Genomic DNA, 14,391 nt, shown 5'->3' on the forward strand with positions numbered 1-14,391 from the left:
AGAGGCCAGTTTTCCCGACTGCCGGAGCGGATGTATCCACGCCACAGGGAATTGCATTTGCTGATTACCCTGGACACTCAAAATCAGGGCTATATAGTTACTATATACATCAGCATTTTTGTTTCAATTTAGCAAAGTTGACAAATATACAAAAGCCACCAAGCACCAAATGTTTATGTGGTCAAATGCAATCCAAGTCAAATCATTTGTGTTTTTGTTTTAAATCAAGTAGTATCAAAAGATTGGGAGAGACAGATAGCACTAAAGTAAGAAATAGTAAGGTATTAGGTGGGGTCAGAATAAGAGGGAACACAGGATGGTCGAAGATAGGTTTACAGTTGAATGTTTGTGAACACACTGAGTATAGTAAGCAAGGTTGGTGAGCTGCAGGCGCAAATAGCCACATGGGAATATGATGTTGTGACGATAGCAGAGACCTGGCTCAAAAAAGGGCAGGATTGGGTATTAAATATTCCTGGATATAAGATGTTCAGGAATGAAAGGGAAGGAATGATAGGTGGTGGTGTGGCAGTATTGGTTAAGGAGAATGTTACAGTGCTGGAGAGAGAGGATGTCCTGAAGGGGTCAAGGACCAAATCTATATGGCTAGAGTTAAGAAACAATAGAGGTGCCATTACACTACTAGGTGTATTCTATAGGCCACCAACTAGTGGGAAAAATTGGAGGAGCAAATTTGCAGAGAAATTACAGAGAGATGCAAGAACTATAGAGTAGTGATAATGGGGGACTTCAACTATCCTAATATAGACTGGGATAGTAATAGTGTAAAGGGCAGAGAGGGGAAAGAATTTCTGAAGTGTTCAGGAGAACTGTCTTGATCAGTATGTTTCCAGCCCAATGAAGCATTGCTGGATCTGGTTCTGGGGAATGAGGTAGGTCAAGTGGAGCAAGTGTCAGTAGGTGAACATTTAGGGAACAGTGATCATAGTATAAGGTTTAGATTAGCTATGGAAAAGGACAGGGAGCAATCTAGAGTCAAAATACTTAATTGGAGGAAGGTCAATTTCAGTGGGATGAGAACAGATCTGGCCTGGGTAAATTGGAATCAAAGATTGGCAGGCTAAACTGTAGTGGAACAATGGGCTGCCTTTAAAGAGGAAATAGTTTGGGTACAGTTGAGGTACATTCTCACAAGGGGAAAGGTAGGGCAACTAAAGTCAGAGCTCCCTGGATGACGAAAGAGAGAGAAAGATGAAGCAGAAAAAGGGGCGTATGATCGATGTCAGGTTGAGAATACATCTGAGAATCAAGTTAAATATAGAAAGTTCAGAGGAGAAGTGAAAAAGAAAATAAGAGGGGCAAAGAGAGGGTATGAGAATAGAATGGCAGCTAACATAAAGGTAATCCAAAAGTCTTCTACAGGCATATAAATAGTAAATGGGTAGTAAGAGGAGGGGTGGGGCTGATTAGGGACCCAAAAAAGAGACCTATGCATGGAGGCAGAGGGTATGGCTGAGGCACTAAATGAATACTTTGCATCTGTCTTCACCAAGGAAGAAGAAGCTGCCACCGGCATAGTGAAGGAGGAGGTAGAGGAGGTACTGGATGGGATAAAAATTGATGAAGATGAGATACTAGAAAGGCTGGCTATACTTAAAGTAAATAAGTCAGCAGGAGTGGATGGGATGCATTCTAGGACGCCGAGGGAAGTAAAGGAAGAAATTGCGGAAGTACCGGCCATAATCTTCCAATCCTCCTTAGATACGGGGGTGGTGCCAGAGGACTGGAGAATTGCAAATGTTACACCCTTGTTCAAAAAAGGGTGTAAAGATAAACCCAGCAACTATAGGCCAGTCAGGGGAAGCTTTTAGAAACAATAATCAGGGACAAAATTAACAGCCACTTGGACAAGTGTGGATTAATTAAGGAAAGCCAGCACGGATTTGTTAAAGGCAAATCGTGTTTAACCAACTTGATCGAATTTTTTGATGAGGTAACAGAGGGGGTTGATGAGGGCAATGCAGTTGACGTGGTGTACATGGATTTCTAAAAGGCGTTTGACGAAGTGCCACATAATAGGCTTGCCAGCAAAGTTGAAGCCCATGGAATAAAAGGGGCACTGGCAGCATGGATACAAAATTGGCTAAGTGACAGGAAACAGAGAGTAGTGGTGAACGGTTGTTTTTCGGACTGGAGGAAGGTATACAGTGCTATTCCCCAGGGGTCGGTTCTAGGACCATTGCTTTTCTTGATATATATTAATGACTTGGATGTGGGTGTACAGGGCACAATTTCAAAGTTTGCAGATGACACAAAACTTGAAACTATAGTGAACAGTGAGGAGGATAGTGATAGACTTCAAGAGGACATAAACAGGCTGGTGAAATGGGCAGACACGTGGCGGATGAAATTTAACACAGAAAAATGCGAAATGATATTCTTTCTACCAAAATGTGAGGAGAAGAAATATAAACTAAAGGGTACAATCCTGAAGGGGGGTGCAAGAACAGAGAGACCTAGGGGTATATGTGCACAAATTGTTGACGGTAGCAAGGCAGGTTGAGAAAGCAGTTAAAAAAGCATACGGGATCCTGGGCTTCATGAATAGAGGTATAGAGTACAAAAGCATGGAAATTATGAGGAACCTGTATAAAACACTGGTTCGGCCTCAACTGGAGTATTGTGTCCAATTCTGGGCACTGCACATTAGGAAGGATGTGAAGGCCTTAGAGAGGGTGCAGAAAAGATTTACGAGAATGATTCCAGGGATGAGGGACTTCAGTTACTTGGATAGACTGGAGAAGCAGGGGTTGTTCTCCTTAGAGCAGAGAAGATTGAGGGGAGATTTGATAGAGGTATTCAAAATCATGAGGGCTCTGGACAGAGTAGATAGAAAGAAACTGTTCCTATTGGCAGAGGGGTCAAAAACCAGAGGTCACAGATTTAAGGTGAATGGCAAAAGAACCAAAGGCAACATAAGAAAAATCTTTTTTACGCAGTGAGTGTTTAGGATCTGGAATGGACTGCCTGAAAGGGTGGTGGAGGCAGACTCAATCACGGCTTTCAAAAGGGAGTTGGATAAATACCTGAAGGAAAAAAAATTGCAGGACTACGGGGAAAGGAAGGGGGGACTGGGACTAGCTGAGGTGCTCTTGCAGAGAGCCGGCATGGGCTCAACGGGCCGAATGGCCTTCTTCCGCGCTGTAACCATTCTATGATTCTAGGAGTATCTTTTTTGTGTGATGTGTTTGTATGGATATGGGAAATATGCTAACACAGCTTATGTAATAATACAGTCAAGCAGGTTAATAAAATTATCCAGAAAACTAAAGGAGCTACACAATTAAATACATTGATGGGATCCATGTTTGGCCCTTAATTCTAATAGATAGCCTGTCACTTCATAAAATTTTAAAAATAATATTCACTGAAATATCATGTTGTCTGAAATATATAACGGCCTGTGAATATCAATGCTTACATTAAAACAGCGGAAGAATTTCACACAAGCACATTGTTTTCATATGCTAATATTGCATGTCATGATTTTAAGGACAGTGATGGTGGGGAAGTCCAGAACAAGGGAGGATACCCTTAAAATCAGAGCCAGGCCATTTGGGGTGGTGTCAGGAAGCACTTCTTCACACAAAGGGTAGTGGAAATATGGAACTCTCTCTTTCCCAAAAAGCTGTTGAGGCTGGGTCAATTGAAAATTTCAAGATGGAGATTGATAGATTTTTGATAGATAACGATATTCAGGGATATGGACCCAAGGCAGGTAAATGGAGTTAAGACGATAGCAAAATACTGCAGATGCTGGAAATCCAAAATAACAACAGAAAAATGCTGGAAAAACTCAGCAGGCCAGGCAACATCCGTGGAGAGAAATTAGAGTCGACGTTTCGGGTCAAAACCCTTTATCAAGACTAAAGAGGCACAGGGAATGAAATAGATTAAGAGGCCGGGCTGGGAGAGAACAAAAGAGAAGAGACATTAAGAGGTATTCAAAACGAGATGAGATGATGATAGGACTAGTGGAGACAAAAGACAGCTCTAGATTAGGTGTGAAATGCGCTGGCAGAATGGGAGACAGCTGCCATGTGGGAGAGAGAAAAAAAAAGGAATGGTGGTGTGGGGGGGGGCGGGAAAAACCAAAACAAAGGTGTGGATAAAAAATATAAGTAAAAATGTAATAGGGGCCGAGATTATGATCTGAAATTGTTGAACTCGATATCGAGTCCGGAAGGCTGTAAAGTGCCTAATCGGAAGATGAGGTGCTGTTCCTCGAGTTTACGTTGAGCTTCCGTGGAACAATGCAAGAGGCCAAGGACGGTGAGGTCCGAGGGGGAATGGAGCGGTGAATTAAAATGACAGGCGACCGGAAGCTCGGGGTCCCTACGGACTGAACGGAGGTGTTCCGCAAAGCGGTCACCCAATCTGCATTTGGTCTCCCCAATGTAGAGGAGACCGCATTGTGAGCAGCGAATACAGTATACTAGATTGCAAGAAGTACAAGTAAATCGCTGTTTCACCTGGAAGGGGTGTTTGGGGCCCTGGACAGTGGGAAGTAGGGAGGTATAAGGGCAGGTGTTACATCTCCTGCGCTTGCACGGGAAAGTGCCAGGGGAAGGGGTGCTGGGGGTGAAAGAGGAGTGGACTAGGGTGTCTCGGAGGGAGCGGTCCGTACGGAATGCTGAAAGGGGAGGGGAGGGGAAGATGCGTTTGGTGGTGGGATCACTTTGGAGGTAGCGGAAATGGCAGAGGATGATCCGTTGAATATGGAGGCTGGTGGGGTGAAAGGTGAGGACAAGGGGAACCCTATCGTGGTTGAGGGAGGGGCAGGGGTGAGGGCAGAAGTGCGGGAGATAGAACGGACACGGTCGAGGGCCGTGTCAACCACGGTAGAGGGGAATCCTTGGTTGAGGAAAAAGGAAGACCTGTCGGAAGCACTGGTGTGGAAGGTGGCATCGTCGGAGCAGGTGCGGCGGAGACGGAGAAATTGGGAGAATGGAATAGAGTCCTTACAGGAGGTGGGGTGGGAGGATGTGTAGTCCAGGTAGCTGTGGGAGTCAGTGGGCTTGTAGTGAATATTGGTCAATAACCTATCCCCAGAGATGGAGACGGAGAAGTCGAGGAAGGGAAGGGAAGAGTCAGAGGTGGACCATGTGAAGGTGAGGGAAGGGTGGAAATTGGAGGCAAAGTGAATGAAATTGTCTAGTTCAAGGCGAGAGCAGGAAACGGCACCGATACAGTCATCAATATATCGGAAAAGAGGTGAGGGACTGGAACAAAGAGTGTTCCACATATCCCTCGAAAAGGCAGGCATAGCTAGGACCCATGCGGGTACCCATAGCAACATCTTTGATTTGGAGGAAATGAGTGGAGTTAAAGGAGAAGTTGTTCAATGTGAGAACAAGTTCAGCCAGGCGGAGGAGGGTGGTGGTGGATGGGGACTGGTTGGGCCTCTGTTCAAGGAAGAAGCAGAGTGCCCTCAGGCTATCCTGGTGGGAGATGGAGGTGTAGAGGGATTGTACGTCCATGGTGAAAAGGAAGCGGTTGGGGCCAGGAAACTGGAAACTGTTAAAGTGGCGGAGGGCGTCCAAAGAGTCGCGGATGTAGGTGGGAAGAGACTGGACAAGGGGAGAAAAGATAGAGTCGAGATAGGAAGATAAGTTCCGTGGGGCAGGAACAGGCTGAAACGATGGGTCTACCAGGGCAGTCCTGTTTGTGGATCTTGGGAAGGAGGTTCTCTCTCCCACATGGCAGCTGTCTCCCATTCTGCCAGCGCATTTCACACCTAATCTAGAGCTGTCTTTTGTCTCCACTAGTCCTATCATCATCTCATCTCGTTTTGAATACCTCTTAATGTCTCTTCTCTTTTGTTCTCTCCCAGCCCGGCCTCTTAATCTATTTCATTCCCTGTGCCTCTTTAGTCTTGATAAAGGGTTTTGACCCGAAACGTCGACTCTAATTTCTCTCCACGGATGTTGCCTGGCCTGCTGAGTTTTTCCAGCATTTTCTGTTGTTATAAATGGAGTTAAGATACAGATTAACGTAATCTAATTGAATGGTGGAACAGGCTCGAGAGGATGTACACTTGTTTTTATATGATATAGATACGGGAAAGTATACAGAAATGAGTTAGCTAACTAAATACTCACCGTTGTTCCAGATTTATCAGAATCACAAGATGTTCCTCTGTTGTTTAAGGGTGAAGTTCTCTTAGCTAGAAAGAAAAAGTCATAAGTCACCAGCAAACAAGAGTTTAGATTTTCCACTGTCAGCTGCCCATTTTAGCAATGTAAATTGGACAGATGGCAGCGGAAACTGGGCAGGAATTCTGTTCTCCTGGAACTCTAGCCATTTTATGTCTCGTGTGTGGGGACTGGTGCTGTAGGAACTGCCACCTCATAGGCGGATACTTCATTTAAGTATTCATTTGGGGTTAATGACATCCTGCACACCATTTCCTGATGTTTGGACATTCCTTTAAAATGAGCATCTAGCATTGCTAGGAAATCAGCGGCAACAATAGCCGATATAAAGGCCACAGGTAAACATATTGGGGTCAATTTTCTGGCAGCCGTCGGGCGGCTTTCCAGGCGGCCGAAAATCACCGAAAAAGCGGGTCGTGACCCCGCCCCCCCAGCCTGATTCCCCGCCCCGTCCGACTTTCGGACCGCCGTTTCTCTCCGACCCGCTTCAGTCCCGCCCGCCGCTGGCGGGACTGGCCGTCAGAACAGTAATGATCAATTATCACCTTGTTTAAGCCGATTTTAGGCTGCCCTTGCGACTTTCAGGGGTTCCCCACGCAAAACACGCCTGCGGGGAACCCCGCTGATGAGACCTGGCGTGAAGCTTGCCGGCTTGCTTGCTGTCAGCTGCAGGTCAATCGGAGAAGCTGCGATTTAAAGGGACAGCACTTGTATGTTGAAGGACCTTGTTGTTGCAGGTTTGGGGCTACTTCTTCAAGGCTTAGGCAGAGCTGTGGAAGGTTGGAGCCTCGCACACTTCTCCAATGCGATCTCCTGGGAAGCCCCTCTCGCCACCCTCACTCAGCGCTTCCTCAGCGGAGGCATCTACGAGAAGCATGGGACGCCTTTTTTTCCCCCTTCCTTTCTTGCCATTAGAGGATCTCCAGCAGAGGCGGCAGCAGCAGAACCAGGAACAGCAGGATGAGCACCACGAGCACCAGGCTGCTGCTCACTCACCTGAAGCTGCACAGGCCAGAAGGGGCCAGCGCTTGGAGTGGCTTGAGAGCACCTTGCTGCACTTTAGGGGGCCATGGGGACCCGTTTCTGCACTGGCAGTCCAACTCAGAAGGACTTCCATGAAGCTCTGGTTTCTCTGTTCAACAGATGGCCAACGCTCCTCAAGAGATGTCATTCTCTTATGAGGACTCACCATGTTTTCCATACCCTGGCGAGTTATCTCCTCCATGGAGGTTGCTAACCTTTCCATGGTGATGCGTTCATGCACCAATGACTCCACAAAGGCTCTGCTCATGGTCACCATGGACTCCTCCATTCGCTCCACACTTGCAGCGACCCTGGCGACAAAACCTGCCAGAGACTCCTGCATCTGTGCATGGAGATCCATTACCTCTTCTCTTGCGGATGGACCCAGAGGCAGAGGGTCGACATGCAGCGCAGCTGAGCTGGCAGAGTCCTGCGCCCTCCGACGAGGACTCTCCACTGCTGTCCCTGTCTCCAGAATCTGCTGAGGCTCACTTGTGAGCTGTGAAACACCAGGTGACAACACTACTCTATGTCCTGAAGGTCCCCCCGAGGTGTGGGTGTCTGCGCTGGTGCTGGGTTCGCTTACTTCTGCTGACGCTGCGCCCTCAGAGGTTGGAGCTTCCTCTGAGGAGTCTGGCTGCACAGCCTCTTCCTCCTCCACAGTGAGGACGGGGGCTCTGGATGGTACTGTGGGGGAGTTAAGGAAGGAGTTAGAGATGTAATGCCAAGGTTCTTCTGGTGACTCCCAGCGAGTTAGCATCTGCTGACACCTGCATCCATGCAGCATTGGTCTCAGTGGGAGGCCTCTTCCTCCCTGACCTAGGGAAGAGGACCTCCCTGTGGGCCCTAACCCCATCCAATAATGCCTGCAGTGAAGCCTCGTCGAATTTGAAGGCAGCTTGGCCTCTGCCGCTGGCAGCAGCTGGTGCAGGCTCCTCTGCCATTGTGCAAGAGTGGTTGAGAAGCCTGCAGAGGTGGAGAAGCTTGCTGGACACTTTGAAAGCACCACGAATGATGACATCATACTGTGGGGATTTCTGACTCGAATTGGACAATTAGCAAGGCTTCCCACATGCTGGGAATTAATTGGCCACTTGAGGGAAAATTGCGTGGAGCTGGCTGACACTTTTTTATGTGTCAGAAACCCCACATTCGGGGAAACCCGACCATTTCCCACACAAGCTGAAAATCGGGGCCATTGCATCTGCAATGTTTCAGTCACCTTTGACCCTTTTTGCTAATTAAAAGGTTGTGTGTTTTTGACACTTGAGTTCGCATTTGTGCCAATTGTTCCTTATTAAAACTGCAGTTTGGCTACACCTCCTTGCAATGCTGATAGAACCATGGTGTATCACAAAGGGCCACACTCCGTACAAGCTCCTCATACAGCATCACCGCTACTTCAGCAGCCATCAAACAGAGGTCAGGTGCTGGCTGCCCCATCACTTGCTTGCAGACTTGTGCCTGCATCTTGGAATTTCTTTCCCTCCATTTTTGCCTTCTCCCTTTAACCTTGCCAAAACCTGCTAATGGGTTGAGATGCTTTGAGTCTTTCCAAAGGCTTTCAGAATTTTTATCCCCCTATTCAGACAGTCCCCTTCAATTGAACCCTTCCCTGTTAAATTTCAACTCGCACAAAATTTTCATCTCCCACCAGCTGTCCAATTCTGCACCTGAATCTACTCAAATATGCTAATCTTGGAAAACTGGGTGCAAACAGCAAATTTCTGTGAGATTCAGGTCTAAACTGCATCCATAGCTCAAAATATAGGGTAGGATGTGAAAGAAATATCAAATTGTGCGATTATAGATCAAGCTATCACAAACAGCTGATACTAGTGCTTTTTTTTTTTAAAAAAGGCCTTAAAAATTGCACTTGTGGTGTATTTGGACTTTCAAAAGGCTTTCGATAAGGTCCCGCATAAGAGATTAGCATGTAAAATTAAGGCACATGGGATTGGGGGCAAGGTATTGACTTGGATAGAGAACTGGTTGGCAGACAGAAAGCAAAAAGTTGGAATAAACGGGTCTTTTTCCGAGTGGCAGGCAGTGACTAGTGGGGTACCGCAGGGATCGGTTCTTGGACCCCAGCTATTCACAATATATATTAATGATCTAGACGAGGGAACTAGATGTAATATCTCCTAGTTTGCAGACGACACAAAGCTGGGTGGGCGTGTGTGCTGTGAGGAGGATGCCGAGAAACTCCAGTATGATTTGGACAGGTTGGGTGATTGGGCAGAAGCATGGCAGATGCAATATAACGTGGATAAATGCGAGGTTATCCACTTTGGTGTCAAAAACAGGAAGGCAGATTATCTGAATGGCAACAAATTGGGAGAAGGGGAAGTGCAACGAGACCTGGGTGTCCTTGTGCACCAGTCGCTGAAGGTAAGCATGCAGGTGCAGCAGGCGGTTAAAGAAGGCAAATGGTATGTTGGCCTTCGTAGCGAGAGGGTTTGAGTACAGGAACAAGGATGTCTTGCTGCAGCTGTACAGGGCCTTGGTGAGACCACATCTTGAGTATTGTGTGCAGTTTTGGTCGCCTTATCTGAGGAAGGATGTTCTTGCCATGGAGGGAGTGCAGCGAAGATTCACCAGGTTGATACCTGGAATGGCAGGAATGACGTATGAGGAGAGATTGGGTCGATTGGGCTTATACTCGCTGGAGTTTAGCAGAATGAGAGGGGATCTCATTGAAACTTATAAAATTCTAACAAGACTAGACAGACTAGATGCAGGAAGGATGTTCCCGATGGTTGGGGAGCCCAGAACCAGGGGTCACAGTCTAAGGATAGGGGTAAGCCATTTAGGACAGAGATGAGGAGGAATTTCTTCACCCAGAGAGTGGTGAACCTGTGGAATTCTCTACCACGGAAGGCAGTAGAGGCCAATTCATTAAATATATTCAAGAAGGAGTTGGATATATTTCTTAAGGCTAAAGGGATCAAGGGATATGGAGAGAAGGCAGGAACGGGGTACTGAATTTGGATGATCAGCCATGATCTCATTGAATGGCGGAGCAGGCTCAAGGGGCCGAATGGCCTGCTCCTATCTTCTATGTTTCGATGCACACAAATGCTTTATGCGTTCATATGAAATTCCTTTGTCTGTTATTTTAATGGAGGCAATAATCCTTCTATTTTAAATGGGGTCTCCCTTAAAGCAGCGGACAAAGAAATTTTATGCAAACTTGTTAAGCCGCACAGTAGTATTTGCATCGTGTAATTTCAAGGCCAGAACGCCCCATTAACCTATACCATGTAAAGAGCTGTCAATATTTTCTCACCTGTAACAATATTTCTGATCGGTTTTACAAGAGCAGTAAATGCTGGAGCTTCAGGATGCTTGTGCTCCCACATTGGCTGCCAAATCACAAGGCCACTGGCCAGGCGAAAGGTGAGGTCTGATTCCTAAGAAAAAGCAATAAAGGGAACACAGTTTGAAACGGTGAATAAATTATTTTCATATAATTGATTCTTGCCACACTAATAAACTGGAAATTATCAATAAACTTAAAATGGTTAAATCACAATAGTTAATATGGACATATTTTAGCCAGACATAAAATTGTGTTATTTTAGTTATAGAAATTTAGCCTAACTTTTGACTTTGTTAATGAAAATAGAATAAATCATCATCAATGACTATTTTCATCCCAATTTTCACTGATGAAAACAGTGAATACTTATTTGTGATATTGCCATACATCACAAAATAGCATAAACTGACATGCATCAGCCAACTGCCATCAGCAAATAACTGACTCATAGCTAATTAAAATCAACGATGAATTCTCCCATTTTACAAGATAACAATCAATGATTCCTCTTTGTGGATGATTTTTTTTAATCCTTTCAGGTGTGCTGTGTTAATTTTTCTTTTAGTCCAAAAGTAGTGCTGGAGTGTGTATCACAGTTCAGTAGAAGTCAATGGACCCAGTCAGAAAGTATTTAATCCCTGTTCGCATATGGACTGAAGTTACATTACAATATTCAAGCTGAATCTCTGTCTGCAGAAGTGCAAATTTGTTGGAAAAATCTTAGTATAGTTTTGGAGTCTCATTATGATTTGGCTGCACGGTGCTCCAGTTTCCTCAAACTCAGAATGTTACTGTTTTCGTGCAGGCTCATACCTGTGTATATGCTGCCCATACACAGAGACAGCAGAGCTCCAAATTTCAGAGGCAAATTGGAGTGCTCACAGTATGTTACCTGACAGGTATGAGTGGAACAGTACTGTTTGTTGTGTCTCACACCTGCTAGGCAAATTAAATCAACACTAATTATACTTTTTAAAAAGTGCTTATTTCTCTGAGCTACAGGAAAAATATAGTTAACATTACAATTCTTTTTGGAAGTTGCAGATTAGGCAACACACAACCCATCCTGCCAGTGGAAACAGTTTCTCTTTATTTACTCTATCAAAGCCCTTCATAATTTTGAACACCTGTTAAATCTCTCATTAACCTTCCCTAAGGCTCTAAGAAGAACAACCACAGCTTCTCTAATCTCTCGTGTAACTGACGTCCCTCATTCCTGGTACTATTCTGCACCCTCTCCAAGGCCTTGACATCCTTCCTAAAGTGTGGTGCTCAGTACTGGACATAATACTCCAGCTGAGGCCTAACCAGTGATTCATAAAGCTTTAGCATAACGGGCCTAACCAGTGATTTACAAAGGTTTAGCATAATAATAATGGAAGACTAAAACACACTGCACAGTTTGCAGTTCAATTGCACTAGCACCATGAAGTGAGCTGTTAACTGAACTTAGCAGTGTAGCAACACAAAGAAGAATTAGCTCACTGTTTATGCTGAATTTCAAAATACTGTACAAGGTATTTCAGAAAGTACAAGGTTTAAGAAATTGATTTATTAATTTACCTTAATTCTGTTGATAAGAGGTGCAAACAAGAAGACAAACAGCTCTACAGTAGCCATTGAATTTGTGAATAGCTTGGGTCTGGCATGCTCCTCCTCCTCTGTGGCACTACTTTGCCTGGGCTGGCCTGGAGATCCCTGATTCTCCACCTGGTGAACAAAAGCACTGCTGCTCCCAGACCAGCTGGACCCTCCGCCTCCTCCAGTACTGAAGGCAGCTGTAGTCTCATTATTACATTCGTAAGGAGCGTCCAGCAGCATCCAGTGCAGTGTATGAAGAAGCTTGGTCTCTGCAACACCAAGTTTATCTTGATGGCCTGTAACATAACAATATACAATGTATGTTAATGGCTGGGATAGAACATTCTGGAGCAAAGTAAGCAGATCCTTGTTCATGCAATCCCCTGATGCTCTGGGAACATGCTGGGGGTCAATGAGTGGGATATCAGGTAACAACAGTTGTTAAAGGGCCAATGCTCGCTCTACTAAAGCTGACCTACATACTGCAGAGGAAGACATTTTCTGCACTGAAGTGGAACACGGCAGCAAGGAGGGTGTGGAACAGAATTGCTCCAATTGACGGCAACCGTTACATCTTTGGGTTTTATGCCAGGTATTCTGCTCTGGTTTGGCATTATGGACTAATCCTATAAGCATCTCCTATAAGTAGTGTGCATCTTTAACTGCCCAATATCAAGATAGGGAGACCCAGGGGTCAAACAAAGAACCACTGATAAACAGTACTGCAGATTATTGGAATGTACCATGTGCTCCCCACATGATTCCCTTGGTCTTCGGTAGGTGGACTGAATATACACTCCATCAGCCCATGACTCAGGCTATGAATCAATAGATACTTTATTTACCAAAAATGGTACATGTTAGTTAATGCAAAATCTCAAAACAATAAAGATGCTTCTCCCTGAGGTATCTCTCAACATACATTTAACCTTGATAACTGATGTTCATTTCTTACATGGCAAAATACTGCCAGTCAAACTAGCCCAGTTTCTGTGTTAGCTGCAGACTGACTGTTGATCTCAGCCACAGATTAAAGTGCACACTAGAAACAGCAGAGCTGTTCCAAGGACTACAGTCACTGAGAACTGCGAGAAGGGGCAGGGTCAAACACAGCTGTCATTCAAAACCACTAACCAAGACTGGTCTGATTCATTGATCTGTGCTAGATGCCTTGGGCCTATAAAAATACATCTAAACAAAAAAGAGAAGAGAAATCTGAAAAAAAAACCAGAAAACACTGAGAACACTCAGCAAGTCAGACAGCATCTGTGGAGAGTTAACGTTTTGGGTATAAACCCATCCTCAGAACTGGAAGATATTACAGATGAACTGAAGAGAATAAAGAATAGAACAATGGAAAGAGGAAAGAAACCATAATGCACTCTACACAGATGCTGCATGACCTGCTGAATGCTTCCAGCATTTTCTGTTTGTTTCAGGTTTGCGGCATCTGCAGTATTTTGCTTTTTGTTCATAATAGAAGACGATCTTTTAATTAAATAGATTGGATGCCATTCTCGGTCATTTACATAGGATGTTTAGATTTGAATGAGAAAGCTTGGACCATTTAAGCAATTAACATATTAATCTCTCCTTTATCTGACAGAAATCAAAACTCAAACACCCATGAATTAACTTTTGGACTGTGCCATACAAAAACAGTCAACAAAAACCAAAATTCATTCTATGACTAACAACAAAGAAACCAATCAATAACTTAACAGACAAAAATGCTTTACTCACAACGTGGCACTAGAGATCGTTTCATGAGGCCCTTCAAAGAGAGTGAACCACTTTGGAGCTCAAGGGCAGCTCCGCTAACTTTGAATGTATGCATAGCTTGGGTGGAGATGGTTGAGCTGCAAATATAAGGCTGCATATAGTGACACAACTGTTCCCGGCCAGAATAGTGATAAGTGGGTAATTCCCCCGTCAATCATGCCTGTAAATGAATGGGATTGATTTTACACACATAATTTATATGTAACTATTCTCCACTCACTGCAATTTTCTGGAGAAATAACCTGCTTTTATCAGAAGTTGCTGAAGCTTCGATCATGATTTCTGTTTCCTCTAGTTCGTAGAGACTCTTTCTTAAATAGACTCTGTAGATAGTTTGCTGCAGTGCGCTGTTTAAATAGACTCTGTTTGCTGAGTAAATGGACTTTTTTAGCTTTGCTTTTTTAAAAATTTGTTCATGGGATGTGGGCGTCGCTGGCAAGGCCAGCATTTGTTGCCCATCCCTAGTTGCCCTCGAGAAGGTGGTGGTGAGCCGCCTTCTTGAACCAT

The 14,391-nt window shown here is 44.8% G+C and overlaps 1 protein-coding gene across 1 annotated transcript in view; it reads right to left on the reverse strand.

Moving 5' to 3' along the window:
* Positions 1–14,391, reverse strand: part of unc80 (unc-80 homolog (C. elegans)) — a 378,796-nt gene that overhangs the window by 348,258 nt on the left and 16,147 nt on the right. Inside the window, exons 4-6 of the mRNA XM_085984208.1 lie at positions 12,085–12,398; positions 10,489–10,612; positions 6,123–6,187 (exon numbers count right to left, since the gene is read on the reverse strand). Of these exons, the coding sequence (XP_085840334.1) occupies positions 6,123–6,187; positions 10,489–10,612; positions 12,085–12,398 (503 nt within the window). The remainder of the gene's footprint in view (positions 1–6,122; positions 6,188–10,488; positions 10,613–12,084; positions 12,399–14,391) is intronic.

The sequence above is a fragment of the Somniosus microcephalus genome, chromosome 4, assembly GCF_052327205.1.
Source record: "Somniosus microcephalus isolate GS21.2 chromosome 4, FLI_Smic_1.0, whole genome shotgun sequence".
Taxonomy (NCBI): Eukaryota; Metazoa; Chordata; class Chondrichthyes; order Squaliformes; family Somniosidae; genus Somniosus; species Somniosus microcephalus.